The following is a 21,542-nucleotide window of genomic DNA, read 5'->3' on the forward strand; positions in this document are numbered from 1 at the left end:
ATTGAAATGTTAATAATCCAGTTGCTTAGACGTGCTGCGCCATCCCGGGATGTCCGAAAAGGACAACTCAACTGTGAAAGGATATTTACATGGAGATTTGTATGCCGCTGACTTATGACTTTGATCAAGGCCGTCCCCTAAAACCCAATCAATGGGCTCGGCTCCCTGCCGCATTTATGTGCTCTCGAGAGTCACTTATGCCCACAATTTGGCACTGCGGTTATCTTGGGGCTGTCCAAGTTCTGCTAAGTGTACATCTATACATACATATACATTTGTATGGGATGGCTCAGCAAATCTTTAAATTAAATTTGCTTGGGGGGCAAATCAGGGCGCATTATAAAGTATAATGTGCTTTTAATTTCATTCATTTGCATGAAATGGCGAGCAAAGAAAGCTCGAAAGCAGTGGGCCCTGGCCAACTGCTAAGTGGAACTAAAAAATCTAATTAGCGTTGGCCACTGCACGAGTCGACTTAAAGCAAACTTTGCGCTTTAATTTCATCTTGATTACGTCCTCGACGTTGCAGCTGCAAGCGCCTGTTTGTGCAGCAAACTTGCAACTCGAAAGCCAACTCCCAACTCGAAAGCCAATCAACTTGACTCGCTAATGAAACGCCAGTCACTTTAAGGATTGCGAACTTCCAGCCCGCTGTCTCTTTTGACGCCATTAGACTTGCCGATGATAATGCTGATTTTTAATGCTGATTACCACAAGCTGGCAGGCCGCAATCCTTTGCCACCATTTTGTGCCCATTCTCGCCACGAATCTTTGATAACCGAGCTCTCGTAGTCAGCATCATTTCCGCAAGTGTGCGTGGCATTTAAGTTGCCACTTAAATGAGTCCCAGTCGCTTGTATTGTGTAAGAGCACTGAGAAAATAAAGGAGTTACATATTCAGCACAATCATGAAAATTCAGAAATGAAAGGAGCTTCTCTAAAAATGTTGAATAACTTATTTCCTACATAAACAGAGAGTAGGAGTTGTTTAAAAGTTATAAAGGTATAAGCTTCAAGTATTTTTTTCTCTGCATAATTCAGGTAGCAACATCATTGCTTTGGAAAAAAGGAGAGTGGGTGGCTTGGGTGGTGCTGCCTCATCAAGTCGTCGCGTCGCGCAGATCAAATGAAAATTTCATTGTGTTGTGACTCGCTTTTCCTGTGACTTTGTTTCTGTGTTTTCGCGGGTGTTCTAAGTAAAATTTGCGCGGAAATTCGCCACCTTTTCATGTTTTTCGTGACTGGCTTTGCAAACTTTTGGGAGCAGTGCACTACCGTCGTATTGTTGTTTGTGTTGCCACCGGCGGCGGCGTCGGCGTCTTCTGCGCTCGTCTAACGTGTAAAACAATGACTCATTAAGACTCATCTAAATTCTAATGAGATTCAGTAACTATTAAAAACAAAACATGACAGAAGCAAAGGCAAACGCAAATGCGGCAAAAGGGTTGCTGCCCCCGGGGCCACAAAAACCCAGTTCCACCACCCAACCACCGGAATCATCAGCAACCCCAGCAATTGCCGACTCTCTTATCAGAGGACCTCCAACTCGAGTCCTTTTTAGTGCTGACTGTGCGGAGTGCTTGACTTTAAGTGCCGACCGAAACTTAAATCATTTGTATGCGACTCAAGCGCCCGGCCTTTAAGCAAATGTCAATAATTTGATTTAAATGTGGCAGGCTCCCACATTCCGTTTGCAGATCGCGTGCAAAATTCGCATTTAAATGCCAGTAGCCTACTGCCTACAACGGATATTTTTCGATTTTCCAACTTCATGGGGTTTGACAATCGTGTGAAGCTCACAATGCAGCAGCAGCAGTAGTAGCACTTGGAAAACCCGTAGACGACAACGAATTTGCGTAGCCAGGAATCGAAAAAAGGCAGGACAGGCCAAGAAATGCAGCAAGGTTGAGTCCGGGAGTCCAAAGTCCAAAGTCCGGAGTCCTGAGTGCCGAGTGCCAAGAACATGTTGCCTTTTAACTTGGCAATCTCTACACACAGAGCCACTGCGAAATGGAAATTGCGTGTGTTCCGGCCTAGAAACAACAAAAGCAGCGCTGGCCGAAACAAAACAAACTTGGCTTAAAGAAACCAGGCGGTACACTGGCAGGAAATTTGACCACTTGCTGAACAGCTAGAGGTTACCAGCTTAGTGGTTTATATTTTATAAAAATATTGTTACACAATCAGTAACTAAGTATGATTAATATCACTTTAAAATGGGTAGACTATGTATGGATACATAATTTCTCTATTAATTTCACCATAATGAGCAAGTTTCAACGAGATATTTATCTTTTAATCCCACCATTATGAGTAAGTTGCAAAGAGATATTTGGCTTTTAATTTCACCATTATGAGCTAGTTTCAACGAGTTATAATTACCCAAATCATGTATGTTTGATATTATTGATTTCAAAATTCTATCTACTCTTGTTATAAATATTCGAAATAATTTTCTATCCGTGCTGTTTCGAAGCCCATGTGTTTGCATTTGGGTCCGGGTTAGTTATAACCCACGCACACAAACGCACAGCATGGCTATAGACAACATGACCGCCCCCCGCCCCACGCCCCCCGCCCCACAACCCCTGGTGAACATTTAACGCTGCTGTAAGCGTTTGTCAAAGGGGGTGGAACGGGTTGGGCTGGGGGATGGAAACACAAACCAAACCAAACCAAACCAGCACCCGGAAAATGTATCTGTCGTCGTTGGTAGCACATGTTAGAGGTAAACGCGTCGCAGGTGCGGTAAGGGAGGGGAGGGAGTCCCCCGCCAATCTGCATATTTGTCGGGCGCCACGAAAATGTAAAGCAAGTAAAAACCTGGGTCAAATTGCGGTTACCGTTTTTATTTTCCGCCGTTACCGGTCTTTCGTCTCTTTTCCGCTTCCATTACACTTGGCCAGTTCCAATTTTTGTTTGTGCTGTGGGCGGCTTGTATATAGGAGTAAACAGTAGGTGTTGATATATCCACACTTACGGGGCATTTCCCTTTATTTCGTAGTGTCACTCGTTAGTCCGTTGGCCCGAATCTCTGTCGTGGTTATAGTATCGTAATAGTGGCAGTGATACTCCTTTTTTTTCCTTTTTTTTGGCCCAACTCCCCAACATGACTTGTACATATGGGTTAGGCTGGGATGGGGTTCAATGAGCGTTGGAGTGTTAATTGTAAAGTGTATGCGGCTCCTTTTTATGGAAAAGCCGGGCAAGTGACTTCATTTAGTCTCGCACGTTTGCAGTTAATTAATCTGGCCGAAAAGACACAGAAAGGTGTTCAAATGGCTGCCGAATGAGATCATTTCTAGGGGCGGCTTTATAAGCAAATTAATGTATAATAGCCATAAGCTTGAATTTCATTAAAAAGGTACAAACAGATGTATGTACTATTTATTTAATAATTCCTTAAATTCAGACTAAAATCCCAGCTCTGCTGAGGCATTAACCATGTTAAAAAGTAATAAATGCATCGCAGGCGGAAAAGCGCACAAGACGACGAGCTGGAAATTCAAAAATCGTCGCTGAATGAAATGTTGAAATTGCACAACCCGCGTCTAGCATTTGGCTAACACATACATGGAAAATCGGCCGGCAAGCTGACCGACACCCCTCCCCTCTTCACCATCCCTTTCCCTGCTCCACAGCCTGCACACTCTTACAAACCTTGTTACCTTTTTTTTATAGAAAGCTGCGCAGCTGCTGCACTTTATTTCAGTCACTTGCTTTCCATTTTTTTCGAAACTCTCGCTCTTTTTTTGTTGGCCACGAGTGGCTTGTTTTTGCCATGTTCCCCCACTTTTTTCACTGTGCACATGTACCTCTGTGTGTGTGTGTGTGTTGGTGTGTGCCTGTGTGCTTGGCCGCTTTCTGTTTTCTGTGAAGCCCGCTTTTGTTTGCAAGTGCGGTCATTTAATTTCGATTTGTGTTTTAGATTGTTTTGCGTTGCATTTGTTGATTTTTGCCATTTAAATAGAAATTTTTATTTTCTACACGTTCCCATGGCCGTGGCCCCCAGTTTTGGATTTCAGTTTGGGTGCCCGGCTGCAGTCGTCGCCAGTTGGCCCGTTTTTTTCCTGCCTCTGTTGTTTTGGCCCGACGTTTTCCATCTTATTTTTTTTTTGTGAGCGCTCTCTTTTTTTTTTTTCTTTTTTATTAACGCATGTCCATGGGGCATTGCCAAAGCGAGGCAGCGCCGGGCAAATTGGATTTCTTTTTTCGGACATTTGAAACTGACGAACGACGAGCGGGGACCACGGATGTGCGGCATCAGCAGGGACCTAACTCAAAATATATGCAGCTACCATGCTGTCGCAGCCACCTAACCACCCAACCACCATCGAACCACCCAACTGGCCAGCACCACCCAGCCTGCACCACCGTTTCTATTAGCTACGCGCATTCATAAGAGCGGAAATTTAATCTATGCCACAGTCGCGTTCATTTGCCCACTTCTTTTTTCGATCTCGCTCTGTTTCGCTTTTGTCAATTTAAAGCTGCCGGCAAATGCTATCAACTCGCAATGTTCGTTAAATATTTAAATTGGCGCAGAACTAATGAAATAAAACCAATGCGCGAGCGATGTCAGAGCGATTCCCAAGTGGCTTCAGTTGGTTAAATTTGTGCCGGCTGCTTGGTTCGTTGGTTGACTGGATTTGGATTCGTATTCGGTTTCGTTTGGTTTGGTTTGGAGGTCTTTAATGTCCCTGGGGATGTCAGTGGGTTAAGGGGTGGAATTTAAACATATCCCAGTTGGTGGGAGTGGGTCATGTTGGTTGGCTCATAAGGGGGATTACTGTAACGCAGCGGTGAGGATTTCAAAATGAACAAGTTAGACAGCTTTTAAATCGAGCAAATTATAAATAAATAATCTGCATTGAATGTGAAATTAAACTTATTCGGGCTATTTATGTGCTAAGTAAGTATCAGTCTTTAAAACATATTATTACTGTACGCTTTTCTTTCTATCTTACATGATCTCTTTAACTGCTTAATGCCCAAATTAGTGCAGACTTTTCGCAGTGTAGGTTGGGGGTGTTCAAAGCACGGCATTCAGCTCACGTAGCATCTTGCTTTAAATGCTTAAATAGAAGCAAAGCCGGCCGAAAATCAACAATAACAAACGAGCCACAATCCGGCAGGCACATCGCACTCTCGCACACGCAGGCCAAAAATTGGCATAAATAAGTAAGAGCGGCAACAGCGCCAAAGTCAACTTAGACGTCGCCATATTGCGCATACGACGCGTGTGCCCGTGTGTGCCCGTGTGTGTGTTTGTGTGTGAGTGTGGGTGTCCTCTCACTTGCCCACGTGTGTGTGTGTGTGTCCTGTTTGTGTATTTACTCAACTGCTGTACCCAAAGCGCACTTGAGTGTGTATCATCATCAACATCAGCTGCTCTTCAGCCACCCAAACCAAGCCAAACCCAACCCAGAGTGAAACCCAGTGAAACCAAGCCAAAGCGACGACCAGCAGGAGCAGCAAAAACCCGGAGCAAGTTGAAGTTGCCGACTCCGGCGGCAGCACTAAAGATACAATGCTGCAGATACAGCCAGAAGAGTCGTGCCCCACAGGACATTCCCCGCCCCATCCCCCATTCCCCTTGCATTCTGTGGCCACTACACTGACAGTATCTTTGGATGGTTAACAACATTACAAGCTGACTTATGGAAAAAGGGGTGGCGTTCGGGAAGGGGAAGTTGCCTGCAATTTGACTTGACTTTTACGTATCGTCAAGTACTTTTCTGGTTTTGCCCACTCGGGGGACATTTGTCAGTCGAGAGACGAATTTAATTTCTGCCATTTTCCGAGCGATGTCTGCGCTCAGATATGAATTGCAATGAAAGTCATACTCGACATGTATGTATGACGAGACTAGATATCCATATTCCGGATTCCAGTGGCTCGTCGTGGTCCGGTCTAGTCCGGTCTAGTCTGGCCAAAAACGGCAAAACTCGTTTTTAATATGCAGCCTGCAGTGGGCGCACACACACACACCCGGCGTATGCGTAATATTATTACAACTGCAGCAGTAGTTTCAAATGAAACTATTTTCTGGCCCTCTTTCTGTGGGCGTATGGCAAACACTGAATTCATTTCGCATTTAAATTGCTGTTCAGAGAGCAATTAGCCGAAATTATTGCTGCTACGTGTGCATCGTCACTTGGCATGCCCAAATTAGTGGAGCCCGGGCCACCATGGCGAATGCTTAATATGCGAGGCTAAGGGGAAAAATGGGGGAGGAAAAAAAACAAAAAAAAAAACAGAAAACTGCTGATTTGCGGTTTGGCAATGCCCAAACGATGCGAGTTCCGCAACCACAACGAGATTCCCAATAATTTACCAATAGCCCAGCCGAAAGGAAAAAAGTCGAAAAGACGGCAGAATTATGCCAAAACAAATCAAGCAAATGAAAATATCACAGCCACAAAATCAGGGCAAGACACACGCAGCGCTGCACAGTGGGTGGTATTGGGTGGATGGGTGCTGGCTGGTGAATGGTGGGTGTTGGTGGGTGTTGGTGGGTGTTGGTGGGTGTTGGTGGTGCCACAAATGCTGTGCTTAATAGGCATCAGCTGGGTATTAAGTTGTTGTTTTTTGTCATCGTCTTCGCCGCTTCTTGGCAGCATGACAACCTTTTTTTTATGCCATTCCTTTAGGACAAGGAGCTCGGGGGAAAGAGAGGAAGTAAGTCCCGAAGTCCTGAATCTCAGTCGTTTTGACAGGCGTTTGCCCTTGCCTGTGAATTCAACAAACAATTTGCGGAATGCCATTAGGTGACGCCTATTGCTGAAATTATCTCTGGCTTTCTTGCCTTTTCTCTTTTGTGAAGCGAAATTTCAATCACCTCATCTTTTGTTCAACTCCAGACCTGGCCAAATAGGCAATAACAAGTTGACGGGACACGGCGCACAAAGGAAGCCCACGAAAAGTGTTGCCTACTTTTGTGGGCGCACAATGTTAATGGGTTTTATTGTGAGCAAAAAAAAAAAGAGGTAATAGAAAGAAATAAAATCCGAAATAAAATCCGCAATCTCTCCTTTTAAAATCATCATATACCCATAAGCCTTTGATTGTTTTCAAATCATTTAGGCTGTTTCTTATTCAACACTCTCGCCGAAATTGCATTAAAACTTTGACCTCACAGGAAAGGGGTAAAAAATAGGAGCGCAAAGCCAAAAGAAAAAATTAAAAATTAATAGCAACTGTCGAGTGCCAATGGAAACCACAATGCAGCGCACAACTAGAAACACAACAAAAAAAAATACAAAATAAAAAGAACAACAAAAACTGCACAACAAAAACTAACCGACTAACAAAGTGTAAAAAACTATTGAGTGCTGGCGTCCCAACACTTCACTTTTGCCCTTCCCCAATCCTCGATTTCTGCAACTAACAAAAATTTCTAATTTAAAAGTTTTACGCCCAACCGCCGACGAGGAGCAACGAGCGGGCCAAAAACAAAAAGTGGGCGGCAAATGAAGGCAGCCGAAGCTGGAAAATAGAAAAAAAAAAATAGCAACAAAGACACAAAGACATAGACGGCAAATAAAAACGCAACAAACACAGGCACACACAAACACACACACGCGCGCAGATAATGCAATTCCCGCCCAGGAAGAAAGTGGCTAGCTGCAATTTTGTTGCTGCCGACTTCGTCCTGCTTTCGTCCTGCTTTCGTCCTGGCTATGTCCTCGTCATCGTCATCGCTTCGTCCTCGTAGGCGTTGTGTTGTTCTTGCCCACATCGTTAGCAATGCTCATCGGCAACATTTCGTCAGCTTCCGCTAGTGGGCGTCTGGGTGGTTTGAGTGCTGCTCGGTGCTTCTCGGTGGCTCCTGGTGGGGCGGTGGGTCAGCGGAACAGCCAGTGAGTTTGCGGCGGTTGGAGGAGCGCGTCATGCGCGTTGGCCATCCTGCGTGGGCTGCAATCGCAATCGCAGGGGCAAAAGCAATGGCAAAGGCACTCGCTCCTCCTCCATCTTGCCAGCCACTATTTTTATATGCTGGCCCAGTCTTTGTGGCACTCGCCCCCGGGGTTTTTTCAGCCGGATTCGGTGGTGCCACGGTGCCAGTGCAGTGGTGGTAGTGGTGGCAGTGGTGGTAGCGGTGATAGTGGTGGTAATGGTGGTGGTTTGGGACGAGCGTTTGTCATTGTGCATTACTTTTAGCATGCATCGCGGCGCGTTCTCTGATGCAACAATGTTGCCCGCCCATTGTTGTAATTTGTTTGTTGCTGCCCGGTTCGTTGGCTTACACTTGGAAAAAAGCTAAGCAAGCGTCTGCCAATTAAAGTTTCCCGATTATCATAAGAATAATAAAACCAAAGCACACTTTGGTTAACATTTTTGAAACATTGTTAGAATATATAAGTGCTTGGTCAACTTCCCAAGTAATTCCTTAACGTTGCTGCACTTTGCTTTCAGTGATCGCTCAAGGTTTTTCACTTCAAGAAATTTTACGATGATTTTCATTTTCATATTCGAATCGTGTGCTCGTGTGCGGGTTGGGAATAGCTTGCAAATCGAATTATATCTGCTGCCACAATGTAGACAACGGACAAGGCCGCTTTACAATGCCTGCAGCCTCGTCCTGCATCTCGTCCTGCATCTCGTCCTGCATCTCGTCCTGCAGCCTCGTCCTGCAGCCTCGTCCTGCATCTCATCCCGCATCTCGTCCTGCATCTCGTCCTTTTTCGCCCTTCGCCCTTCGGCCTTTGCTGCCCTTTGACCGCCACTTTGTTGTGTGTGGCTTGCGGTCCTTCTTTTAAGCTGGTGCTCCGAAATTACCTTACTCTCCGAAATTGGCTGCCGAAAAAGCCATACTTTTATGACCCTGTGTGTCTGAGGCTTCATATTTCATTTTTATATGTGCTTTTTAATATGTGTGTTTGTCGTGCATAAGGCTGACATTTTGACACACTAATAAACATAATTTGCCCATAAAATACACTTTATTGCGCGCGCCCTGTATCAGCCATCAGTTCGGATTCAAGGATTCAAGGATTCATGGCGTTTGTGCAGCTCCAGTGAGCTAATGCCGATGAGCGACAGTTAATGACAGGATATGCGGGGGAGATAGCGTCAGACGAGACAGGTATAAAACCCAAATTAGGCGCTCCTGGGTTCACTGACCAACCTTTCGACCAACGTCATTTGCCCGCGTCTCGACTTGCATAATTAATTACCGGTTTAATAGGAAAGTTCTTCTCCTATTTCTCTCTCTCTCTCTCTTGCACTGCTGGAAATCACATTTTCCCATTTTGAAATATTTATTAGCAACAGCTTACAAGCGCCATCCTATTTTCCTACGTTAAGTAATTTCGTTATTTGCCAAACATGCGACGGGGTCGGCCCACAAATCCCGACGACGAGCCACGCCTTTTGATGCCATTATCTCATTCGGCAGGCTTGTCATCTCGTTAAGGATGCCTATTATAAATTAATTTTTGCCAGCCGTGGCTTTTCCTTGCCATCCTTATCGCCTTTATCACTCGCAGTGGGCCCGCACCCAAATGCCGAGCATGTTGCTCCTGTTCCGGGCCATGTGTTGGTTATGGCGCAAACACGATGTGTGTGCGCCCGGCTATATGACTATATAATTTTTTGATTTAACGCAGAAGCTGCTCTGGCAATTTTTCAAAAAAAAAAAAAAAAAAAAAGAAACACCCTCATACTTTTATTTTTGTTGCCCCTGCTGTAAAAGTTGAAAGTTGTGCTGGTGCTTTGCCGCATTTCCCGCTCCGCATGTGTGACATTGATGTCTGCGCGCGTTGTGTGAGCTGTTTTATTGTTATCATTAAAGCGTGCCACATCCCATCTTGTTTGACATGTTGTCTTTGTCTTGGCCCTGGGCCTCCAATTCCGCCAATGATGCGGGCTGGCTCCTCGAGGCGGCCTCAACAAGTTTGACATGGCACTGAGGTGGGGATGAGATCCCTCGGATGCGAGATCCCATTATGATTAAAAATTGCTCTGCCAGGGCTTATCTTTTGCGGCTGGCTGCGATCATTAATGAAGCAGAAAGTGATTGCCCAGGGCCATGATTAATTGGTGGCTAAAATACGGAGCAGTGATGATAAAGGGAGGAGTATACCATAATCAAAAGAAAGCTTCATGCTTTTCGGGTGCTAACTGCATTCCATTCATCAACGCTTGCCAACCGCAACGAGCAGCTGCTGCTTTGGGGCTAGGGGAAAAGCAGAGAAAAGCGGAGAAAAGCGGAGAAAAGCGGAGAAAAGCAGGGAAAAGCAGGAAAGCGGCAGCAGATGCATTGGAAATTCAAATAAAATTTACCACAGTTTCTCGTAACTTTGTCAACGATGCGCAACATGACGCTGATGTCTGCCAGACATCTTGAGTGAGGGGGAAAAGCGGGCGGAAAAGTCCGGGTGGGGTTGAGGGAAAGTGGAAAAAGACCAAGACCTGCCAGCGAATTGCAATTTGCAATTTTATGGCAGCGCTGCTCTGGAAACAGTGGCAGTACGACACTGGGAAAAGTGTCCTTTTATGTCAATTATGCAAATGCCATTAAACGAACTAAATGTATTCCCTTAACATCAAATATGTGCAATTTATAATTAAAACCATACAACTGAATACATCATGTTATCAAGAAACGAAACTGCGTAGCAGTAAATATTTGGACAGTTATAAATATGAAATGAAACATGCTTATAATTATATTAATGTGTTAAAGTGTTGGCCCTTTTTCTGCCAGTGCACCAGAAGCCGCCGCAGTACAAAACAAACCAATTTAAATTTTCAGCAAAGTCGGTGGATCGGCGGTCGGTGTTAGTTTGGATGCAAAAACACAGTTAACGGGAATGAAGATGGGGAAAAGCGTGGAAAATCAGGAAAAGCGGGAAAAGCGGGACAGACGGAGCTGGCGAAAAGCGCAACAAAGCGTAGCTGACAAAATCAAACCGACAGGGCCAGCAAAACAAAACGCTGCAAAAAGAACGAGCTGAAATATTCGCAATGACAATTGAAAGTCGGAATTGAAAGTGGGTGGTTGTGCAAGGTGGTGCAGGGTCATGGGTGTCTGGGTGGTTGGGTGGTTGGGTGGTGTGTGGTTTTAGTGATTGTAAGGGCACAGGGTGGCTGCTGTGGACTGGCCAAACACTCAATCAATAAATTATGCTGCCACGAAATATACAAATCAGCGAACGGGGAAGTGTCGCGGTTGCCACAAAGTCAGGGGAGCATGGAGGAGCAGTGGGTGGTGGTGAAGGTGGTGCTTGGGTGGTGCTGCTTGTTTGGCTGGTCACGCGGCAGCTGCAGAACAAAAGGCCATGCCACGACCCAGGAGCAGAGCAGAGCAGCGAGTGACCCAAGCGGCGCACAGACGGATGTGGCTTTGTGGCTTTTTGTGCGGTCGCTGCTGCTGCTGCTGCTGCTTTTGTCTCTGCCTCAGTTGACGGCAGGCACCGCAGCTGCTGTTAGTCATTCGAGGAGGATCCTGTTGACGATGGTCATGGCCGGAGGATGACCAAGATAGCGCCATCGCATGGCCAACACAGGCAGCAGCCGTAGGCAAACAGGGGTGTAGTGATGGGGGGTTTGTTTCCAAGGGGATTTACATACATACGTGCTGGTTAAGTTGGCAAGAGAAAGCTTAAACAAAATGAATTTAAGTTTCTAAATTGTGGTAACTAGAAATAGAGGGAAAAAAAGGAGAAATGCATAAACGCCCATTGAACTTTCACCTCCATGTGCAGCACCACTAATCTCTCTGTGGATCCCCAAGGGAAGCGAACTTAAGCCAACACTGAATGGTAACCATGGCCACCCTTTGGCTGACATTGTCAAATGCGTTGACTGCCGACTGCATTGTGCCCGGTGCCACGGACATGGCCTGTTTCTGTTGCTGCGTCCAGTTCCTGTGGCTGCGACAGCCTCCAAACAGGCGCCAAAGACAAAGGCAAAGGCGCCCACCTACCCGTACGGCAAAATGGCTGCCCAGCTGACCCCCGGCTGACCTCAGCCCCCAAACCCCAACCCCAAACCCCAACCCCAACCCAAAAGTGGACTTTAAAGCCGCTGCCAGACGGAACGGCTGAACGGCATCGATTTTTCCAACAGGAAGAGGACCAGACATTTTGCATGCGAGTCTGGCTGACATTTAAAATGCTGTGTATAAAACATTGATCATGATTGACGATTGCGAAATTACGAGCACTGGGATCCGCATGTGGATGCTGTGCCCGCAGGATAACAAGCACAATGCTGCCACCATATGCATTTGTATTTGTATTTGTATTTGTATTTGTATATGTGCATGTGCGTGTTATGATGGCCCGCCAAACATTTTTATCTGCCAACGCTGCGCACAAAAGTATGCAACGCCGCTCCTGGGGAAAGTATTCACGTTTTATATGCTTTTTGGCAGACTCATCTGCGAAGGTCTTTAAAGTTTTGGATATCGGAATAAAATATAATAAATTGAATATCGACATCAGTAGAAACCCAGTTATGTTCCAGTCAGAAACCTAAGCGTCATACCAAAAGAAATCAAGATATTCTCTATAATATTATACATTTTTAATTACTTTTATATGGTCTCCCTCTATAGCTCAAACTAAAGAACATAAAGCTTTTAATCATTCTCAGCACACAAGAGAAGACAGAGATGTTACACGATATTCGACTTACTGCCTTGGCTCGTCTTCAAAGGCTACTTGATCGATATTTGTAATCGTCCTTTAATTTGCACCCATCACGCACACAACGCACCTGACCAGACCACAGGACCTCCTCTGTAGTACCCCCCCACCGTCTTCACCGCCTCCACCTGGCCTTGTCCAGTCAAGCGGTCCATTGTCCCCGCTGTGACTGTCAGGAAGTCCAACAAAGCGGAAGCTGTAGGAATTTACCAACGTTTAAACTTTAATGCCTGCTACAACAGTTTTTATTCCTTCCTCCTTTTCTCTTTCAGTCCTTGTTGCATGTGAGTGTTGCTGTGTGTTTGTGTGTGTGTCTTTGTGTGTGTGTGTATGTGTGGGCTTGAGATTTTTTTTCCAGCCGGGATGTCTCTTTTTTTACGCCCTTCTCCTCTTTAGCCCGCTGCCCGCTCCAATTGAACCTAATCCGGCTGCTAAAGTATTAGCTACGTAGTTGTATGCTCATCCCGGCTGTCCAAACTGCCTTATGCTGCTTTTGTTGTTTGCTGGCATTTAGCAAAAAAACAAAAGAAAGGCAGCCCAAGAAAGGACGAGGAAAACGGGCGGAAAATCAGGCGGAATGCCAGGCAGCTCTGGACAGGAGTGACGTTTGTAAAAAGTTTTCCCTCTGTCCAGCCAGCGGCAGCAGCAAGTGGTAGTGGAGGAACTGCAGCGTCCACTTAATAACAAGGCATCAGCCGCTGGACGTCACTTGGCATACTAATCCATTGCCCACTTGCACCGCCCACTGAATTAAGAGGGCAGCCTGTAAAGAAATGCCCCATTCTGCAGCATATATGGGATGCCATATGTTGTATTCTATATCCTGTCACACGTGGAGAATACTTAACTATATGGATCATCATATACTAACATAAAAAGACTCCAAACTAATTAAATGAATGTGCAAACTTTTCAGCTGCAGCCAACCGTCTGACCAATTTTTATAGATAAACTTTTCATTCATTCGAATCGATCATCGTAAAGTGAAGTGCAATTTTTGCGAGTGCATCCTTTGGGTATTGGGTATTCTTTGCTGCATTCCAGCACCTTGCTGGCAGCCAGACAAAGTCGCTGCCAAAGTGGACAGCGAATGGACAGCAGGGCAAAGACATTAATGACAGCCAACATCAATGAGTGTCGGGTGGCGGTGAAAAATTAATACAAAACGACGTTGACAACCCGGGGAAAACAAAAAACAAAAGGGTTCCCACTGGGGACTCCATTTCCTTTTGCAAGCTGGCAGGTGATGGTCGGCTGACTTGGCTGGGGCGTCAAACATGGCGTATGATTGATTTTCCAGTCGTAAACTATGGCTGAGCTGTGAGCCAAAGTCGGGGGCGCCAGATAAAGCGGCAAATAAGCTTCAATAATAATAAAAGTTATAAATCTTTCGGCATGGTCTGCGGAGGACAAGGCGAAGTCCTGCCAAAAGGACGACGACGACATGCTGCAACTCGGCGATAATAACAATTTATTGCACACACACATATAGCAACACACACACACACGTGTAAGAAAATGCCGCGAGACACGATTGCAACAACAACAAATGGCGAGGACAAAGCGCAAAAAGCGAGCATAAAAACCACACAATAATAAAAATGAACAATGACAGGTTAATAGCAAATAAATGAAAGCCCATAAGGAGAAAGCAGAGCAGCTGGGTGGAGAAAAAAAGCGCAGCCAGACAAAGGACGAGATGGCGATGCCAATGCCTCCGGACCAGACGACAAACTATCCCCTTGGCCTAGGCACAATTGATATATAGTTTTCAATTTTAAAAACCATTGAGCAGCTGCAACAACGAGGCGAGGCAAGGCGTTGTGGCGGAAAAAATGCCCAAGATATAGCAAAGGGTAGCACGCAGCTGGCATATTTAAAGCATAATAACTGCAAGGGAGCAAGGACACGCCAGGACATGGCGGAATGATAATGGCGGCAAACGTACTTAACGGCCACAATAATGACGATAATGGGCGATGAGTTAGCGAGCAGTGAACAGTAGTGAGCAATGAGCATTGAGCAGGTTGACAAAATGCACTCGGCATGCAATGCCATTGCCTGCCAATAATAATCGTAATCATCATCATCATTATCATTATCATTAGGGAGCAGCGTTAGCAGCAGGTGCAGCCAAAGGACATTCGACTTTCGCACACGAATCGGTCTTTGTGTGTGCCAATGGAAGCGGAAAATGCATTAACTCAGCAGCAGACGCCGAATTGAATTTATACTCCACTTTTAAGGCAGCTTCTCCCACTCGCCAATTGTTATTCCGAACTACGTCTCTGAATTCATCAGTCCAATTATAGGGCTCTTAATGGCTTCTCCAACAGAATTTTTAGTGTTTTCCCATATATATTCAGGGTTTGTCCTGCAAAAAGGGCCGCCCAGCCTAAGCTGTAATTATAAAAAATGTATGTTGGCTGTCGGTAAACATTTAATATGCTTATTTATTCAATTACATTCAAGCACAGTGCAAAAACTATCGCTGCAGCCAGAAACATGAATATGCAAATCGTTGGAGAGAGCTAGGCAAAAAAATGTATAGATAAAATAATATAAATAATTTGCATTATGGCAGCAGCTACAGCTAAATGGGCTACAAACTCAGCCATAATCTGCACAGCTCTGCGCGCTCAATTTTATTTCACTTTATTTTATAATTTAAATATGCCATTTTTAATATACGATAGGTGTCGCAAGCCGCCTGCAAGCGGATTAAATTCCGACCCGCCACATTTTATTAAATTTTCGCTCGGCCAACGCGTAAAGCGCCATGGCGACAAAGTGAAAAATCGATCACCTGTTTAAAGTTGGACCAACCAAGCCAATAGGAAAAATGAAAAAAAAAAAGAAAAAAGGAAAACTGGGAGCACAACAATGGCCAGGCTACTTGGCAGCTGTGCCAACGCATCAGTCAACGTCCTTACCGTCCTTAACAAAGGACGACATTTGCCGGTTGCGACACTCAGACAAAAAGAGTTGCCTCTTTATAAGCCAAATTCAACGGCTGCCTTTGTCTGTTTGCTTACAACTTTCGAGTTGCACATTCTTGTGTCGTTCGCTTTTGGCAATTTGTTTCTGCATCTTCTACAAACGGATTCAATTGAAAATTTCGGCAGACACTCGGCAAATTTAAAAACAAATTTGCCGCAAAGCAACGCCAGTAAACTTGCGAAAGAAACTTTTCTTTCTTTCCACAGTTCTACTACAGCTCCACAGCTCCACAGCTCCACGGTTCCATCTCCAGTTCGATTTTCAATTCCCTGTCTAGGAAAAGCTGGTCAAGTGTGGACGTGCGTTTAAATGTTACGTATACCCCGCGTTGTCCGCCGCACTTCACTGGCTCGTCTTGTCTTGCACTTTTTACTCCGCCTGTGGATCGCACACAAAAAAGCGAAGAAACAAAACAAGAGCAGCAGCAGACAGACAAGTGCCACGCCCCATTCCCAATGCCCATTTCTCCTGGTATTTACATTGCCACCCACGCCGTCTGTTTGCTTTTGCCACGAGTGTGTTTGCCTTTCGTTTAGTCAGAATGCCAACTATGACAAAATCGAAGAATCAGGGAGTCCAAATCAAAATCGAATCGAATGGAATCGAGGCGAGTCGATTGACTGAGCCAATGTCACTGTGGAAATTGTCAATAATTTCAAATTGATTTCTATTTGATTTAGCAGGGTAACAAAGGCAGACGACACCTTTGCTTCTATAATTGTGATACTGATACGTGATAGGTGATGTGTGTGGGCTATTTTCTTCTTTTTATATATTTAGAGGCAAAGTGAAAACGTAAACTTTGACAAGCACGCGGCCATCGTTCTGGGGGCCAAATATCATTAGACAGCTATTAGAGGCTTGGCCGACTTTTACGACGAGACCATAAAAAGCATTACTTGAACTGCTGCTCAAGCTGCTCGTAAAACTCGTGAAATTTGTATGGACCTGCGACTCGGAACTGGAACTGAAGTATAGCCATAGGCGTAGGCAGGCAATAAAAGCCAATCGATAAGTGCCCAAAGTGTTGGAGGTCCTTGTAAACAAATGGGCCGAGCCCACACCTCAATGGGTAACGCTCATCCATCAGCGAATCGTCAAGGGAGCTACCCAGTTTGGGTTACGAATTTTATTAGCTGGCCCATCAACATATCGATTATGACAATTACGCAAAGGAAAACTCGAATATTAATGTTGCCAATAAGCCTTGCAACATAATGATGGTTGTAGATTCCCTTTGAGGTATTCGAAAGTCCTTATATAGTAACTATATAGTACTGTTTCTTAAGCTTACCCTGCTTGGGCGAGATGCAGAGCACCTGCTGCTGCTGCGGCGACTGCTGCTGCGAGTGGATCTGGTACTGCTGCTGCTGCTGTTGCACCACCACAGCCTGCTGCTGGGCGGCACAGACTGCTGCGGCCACCGCCTGCTGCTGCTGATGGTGGGCTGCTGCGGCTGCAGCGGCTGCTGCTGCGGCGGCCTGCTGTTGCGACTGCTGCTGCTGATGCGGCGACTGCGACTGGGGATGCTGCTGCTGCTGCTGTTGTTGCTGCTGCTGCTGCTGGGTGGTGACAATGGTCATCTGCTGCGACTGCTGTTTGCCGTTGGGTGGCTGCTGCTGCGACTGCTGCTGCTGCTGCGGGGGAGCGGAAGCCTGTTGCTGCTGCTGCTGGAGATGCGTCTGGTGGATGGCCAGCAGCTTTGTCTCGTAGGGTTTTCCGTGGGCGGCGCTGAGCGTCATCTGGGCGGTGGCTGGCATCATCAGCGTGGGCATGGCCAACATTTTCCGGCTGGTGGCTCAGTGGTGCTGGTACTTTTGCGGTGCGAAATTTGCACGTTCTGCGGTTAAACGCAGCTCGCTTTAATGCTTAATGAAGTGCCTGGCGCCTTGCAGTTGATGATATAAATAAATTGTGTTATAATTTGGCTAGGTTCGCGGTTTTTTTTTTTATTTTGAATGGCCGCCTTTTTTGTGTGAAACCGCACCGTTTTTGTTGCTGGTGGTGATGCTGCTGCTTGTTGTTTGATCAAACGATTTGATGCATTAAATAATTTCTACAATTTTGCTAATTTGGGAAATGCTGCCGTTTTTTGTGGTTTTCCTTGACGTTTGTTCCGCTTCGTGTTGTTTGTGGTTGGTTTTAGTTTTTATAAAAAATTTCCTCTTTGCTAGACCTTCACTTATCACAGACCAATGAATTTTGTTTTCGAAAAGTTCATTTGGTTTTTTGAATTATGTTTCCAGGCAGAATCCCCAGCACTCAAGGCAAGTGGATTCCCTTGGTTATATTTTTCTATGGAAATATTAAAGCACATAATTCTTTAGCTTGACGAAATATTTGCGAAACAAAAAATGGAAATTATTCCGCAAGCTGTAAATTATGAGTACAAACGAACAAACAGGGATAATTAACTACGCCTGGCTGCTAGTGTGATCAAAGTCCTTCGAACCATAAGAAAAGTAAATAAAACTGACGACTTTTCTCGTTTTTATTGGCACCGCGCACAGCCATTATCATATATATATCAAGACTAAGCCATTCACACATCATTTGAAAAATTAAATTTAATATTTTACGATTTGTGTGCTCCGGCATACGCATACAAAGCGAAACATGAGCCAACAAAAAATAAAAAGTTATGCGCGTAACGCAATGTCTAAGTGCCAAAAGCAGAAACGCAGAAACAGACAGCTCAGCGAGCTCAGTCAGCTTCCAAGCCAACAAAAAAAAAAGAAAAAAAAAAATTATAACAATAATAATAAAAGCAGCGGAATACAAGTGCCAAAAAACACGCACAAGGAACCGTGCCGGGCTTTTACGACAGGACCCCGAAAGATGGCATTCCCAGCAGCCCAAACAAAGCGAGTCCTGACACCCTGTACGCCACAAGTGTTGGCAAGTGTCAGGATCAGACGCTTCCGGTTTTTATATCTCGCGCACGACGGAGGACAGACAGACGGACAAATGCTATGTATAAATATAAATATAAACTTATATTTTTATGTTTATTTGGGGGCCCAGGACACACGGAAGCACTCGCGGCCGCAAGGATAAAACGAAGAAAAAACCAGGACGAGTGCAAGGGCCACACCAAAAATACAAAATACATACGGCACTCAGCATTCCCTCTTTTTTTTCAGGCGAGTGTATGTACGAGTGTGTGCGAGTGTGTTTGCCGGAGAATGAGAGTATGAATCACACACAGCTGCAGTGTCCTTTTTATATAGAAACCCAGTCGGCAGGCAGCATTTATTGGCTGCTCGTTGTCGGTTTATGTGGCCCACAAGCCGAAGTGCCAGACGCCTGTAGTTGTACATAATGTGGATATGGCCAAAAACACAACAGGCACAACAAAATACATGCACGCAAAAAGCGTTCTGGCTGACTATGTAAATATGGCCAAAATCGATGCTCGCCTGGTTGACAACGGAGCCAAGAAACTCGAAACGGGTTAGGCGTTTTCAAAAATTCACAACTTGAATCGATTTTCTAAAAGAATTCTATCCAAAGTCTAAGAAAATTTTTAAACGCTATAAAAAAAATTCTAACTTTAAATGGCACTTAATAAAGTTCGATTCACACATCTTGCAGTTCGAAACACTTGGAAAGTTTATGCAACAAAAGTCTTTTGAAAAGTAGCACCAAACCAAATATCTTTTTCAAACACTTAAACAGCTAGCACTCAGTGTGTAAAATAAAACTGAAAAACTAAACTTAATAAAAATATAACTGATTTATAAATATTTTCTTTTATTTTCCAAGCTTTAATATTTATTTTTGCAGATTTATATTTAGTTGAATTCTGAGTTAGTTTTTCATTTGTTCGGCTTTCGTTTGTATCACTTCGTCGATTGCTGGGATTTTCCTTTTTTCTCGCTTTTTCTTACTTTTCGGTTTTTATTTTGAATTCTCTTTAGCGAGCAGTTGGCTTTCGGTTTGCTTTTGGTTGGTTGGTTGGTTTGTTTGTGAAATTATAATAACAACTTAACAACAATGTAACGAATATCCTTTCTTAACGAGGACACAATTCAAACTGAAAGCGAAGCGCCTTCGTCCGCCTCACAAATAGTCAACACATCGTACCGCTCCGGTCGTTTACCGTTATTCTGCCGGCGTCGCTGCCGCTCCGAAAATCTTTCATCCTTGCCGAATGTTTTCCATTCGTGCTGGCCAAAAGGAAAAGTCCCGAGCGGCGGCCGAAGTCCTGCTGGGAAAATCTTTCTCTCAGGCATGCGCATTTGAAATCTCGAAAAGGTTGCTGCATTCACTAAAGGTTTTCCACAATTTTCTTTGTGCTAACTCTCAGGAAAATTTCCCTACTTTTCCTGGATATTATGGCATACTTGTGTGTTATACATAGCCACTCTGTTAATCCGCCTTATCATATTTCTTAATAAGGTCTAGTTCTAACAGCCGTTTCGAGTGCCGATTACATTAGCGCCTTTTTAGTCATTATGCAAAAGCCGCACAGTCGTGAGTGGAGTGTTCTTAAACGCTTTACACTGGGCAAACAAACAAAGGGCCAGAAACACACAGGCCCACATGCCATTGTTTATGTGCTCGAGAGCCAATAATCCACTTTTGTTTTGTTATCACTCTCCAGCCACCCGGCAAACCGCCCAGTAAACCACCCACTAAGCCACCCACCACCCAACCACCCGCAGCACTCAGCGCGTTGCGGCTGCTTTTGCTTTTGGTTTTGCCCTTGCCCGCCACCACTTAATTTCTACTTGATTTGTCGTTTAAGAAAACTAATTGTCTGCCTTTTGTTGAGCGTGAAAACAATGGAAAACATTTTAGCAACTGTTACTCTTCGCCGAGAGCGTATTAGACGCAGACCTCCAAAGATGTTGGGCCCAAAACTCTGGGCGGCGTTTTGCGGCCATGTGGAGGGAAAAGTGGCCAAGATCTAGTAGTCTAAGTAGCAAATGGCTCTGGTTTTTTGGGCCAGGCGAAAGGCAAGGAGTCTGCCGCAGAAATATTCCTTTCCACCTACTTCAAGGTCACTTAGGACCATGAAAAAGGGAGAACTTCTTAAGTTCATAAGGCAAACGGAAAGTCCTGCATTTCCATATTAAGCAGACAGTAGTAGTTACATTATTTTCGTAGCTCATAGATACTAAAAATAATACGGATTTTGTAAGACTATAAATATACAGCCTTGGTTCGATTTAAGTATGTTTTCCTGTAGTTTCGAGTTGAGCCTCCAAAGTGACAATCTACTCTTTGGTATCTCAAAGCGGCCCTTGATCGATTTCCCGCAAAGCGGAAACGGATACAGATACCCATTCCAATCTTGCAAGGCGGGGAATAACGAGGAAAACTCTGCGTTGCATATTCATGGGCCAGGCACAAACACACACAAGCACAAACGAGGACGAAATGACGTCGATGGTGTAACAGATATCGCTTGCGTTGCATGCAACACCAGCGAAAAAAACCACGTCAAAGAAGGGGTTAAGCTGAGGAAAAGTGACTGAAATGTAAGGAACTTGTCGCACGCATAACTTAAGCGGTATAAATAACCTTTATAAGCAGGGCGTATTATAGTAAATAAATAAATTGATTTAATTTTATATAAATGCAATACTTTTATATGACATAATTAATTTTTTAAGTATAATTTATTATATTATGTATATATGCCAGTGAGTGCTGGATTAGCATAGACCTATTTCAGGTCCGACTGGAACCCTAGCTGCTGCAATATGCAAATGACCAAGTTCGCCGTGACGACAATGATGGAAAGTTAGCGGCAGCGGCAACATGAGCAGGAAAATCAGAAAGTAATACAGCAACAGCGATAGCGATAGCAGCTTGGCGACATATTATCCTGCGACTAAATATGTAAGAACACAAACAGCAACTGCGCGCTCACACTCA

The 21,542-nt window shown here is 44.7% G+C and overlaps 1 protein-coding gene across 5 annotated transcripts in view; it reads right to left on the bottom strand.

Moving 5' to 3' along the window:
* LOC120452216 (RNA-binding protein 208) overlaps positions 1-21,542 on the bottom strand; it is a 56,796-nt gene that overhangs the window by 19,894 nt on the left and 15,360 nt on the right. For 3 of the 5 annotated variants that reach the window (XM_039636338.1, XM_039636340.1, XM_039636339.1), the window contains exons 1-2: positions 19,547-19,679; positions 16,951-17,951 (exon numbers count right to left, since the gene is read on the bottom strand). The exons of the other annotated variants lie outside the window; for them this stretch is intronic. In XM_039636338.1, coding sequence (XP_039492272.1) covers positions 16,951-17,440 — 490 coding nt within the window. In that variant the 5' untranslated portion in view covers positions 17,441-17,951; positions 19,547-19,679. Of the gene's footprint in view, positions 1-16,950; positions 17,952-19,546; positions 19,680-21,542 lie in introns of those variants that run through there. 5 annotated transcript variants of the gene reach the window in all.

Source organism: Drosophila santomea, chromosome 3R (assembly GCF_016746245.2).
Source record: "Drosophila santomea strain STO CAGO 1482 chromosome 3R, Prin_Dsan_1.1, whole genome shotgun sequence".
NCBI classification, from domain to species: Eukaryota; Metazoa; Arthropoda; class Insecta; order Diptera; family Drosophilidae; genus Drosophila; species Drosophila santomea.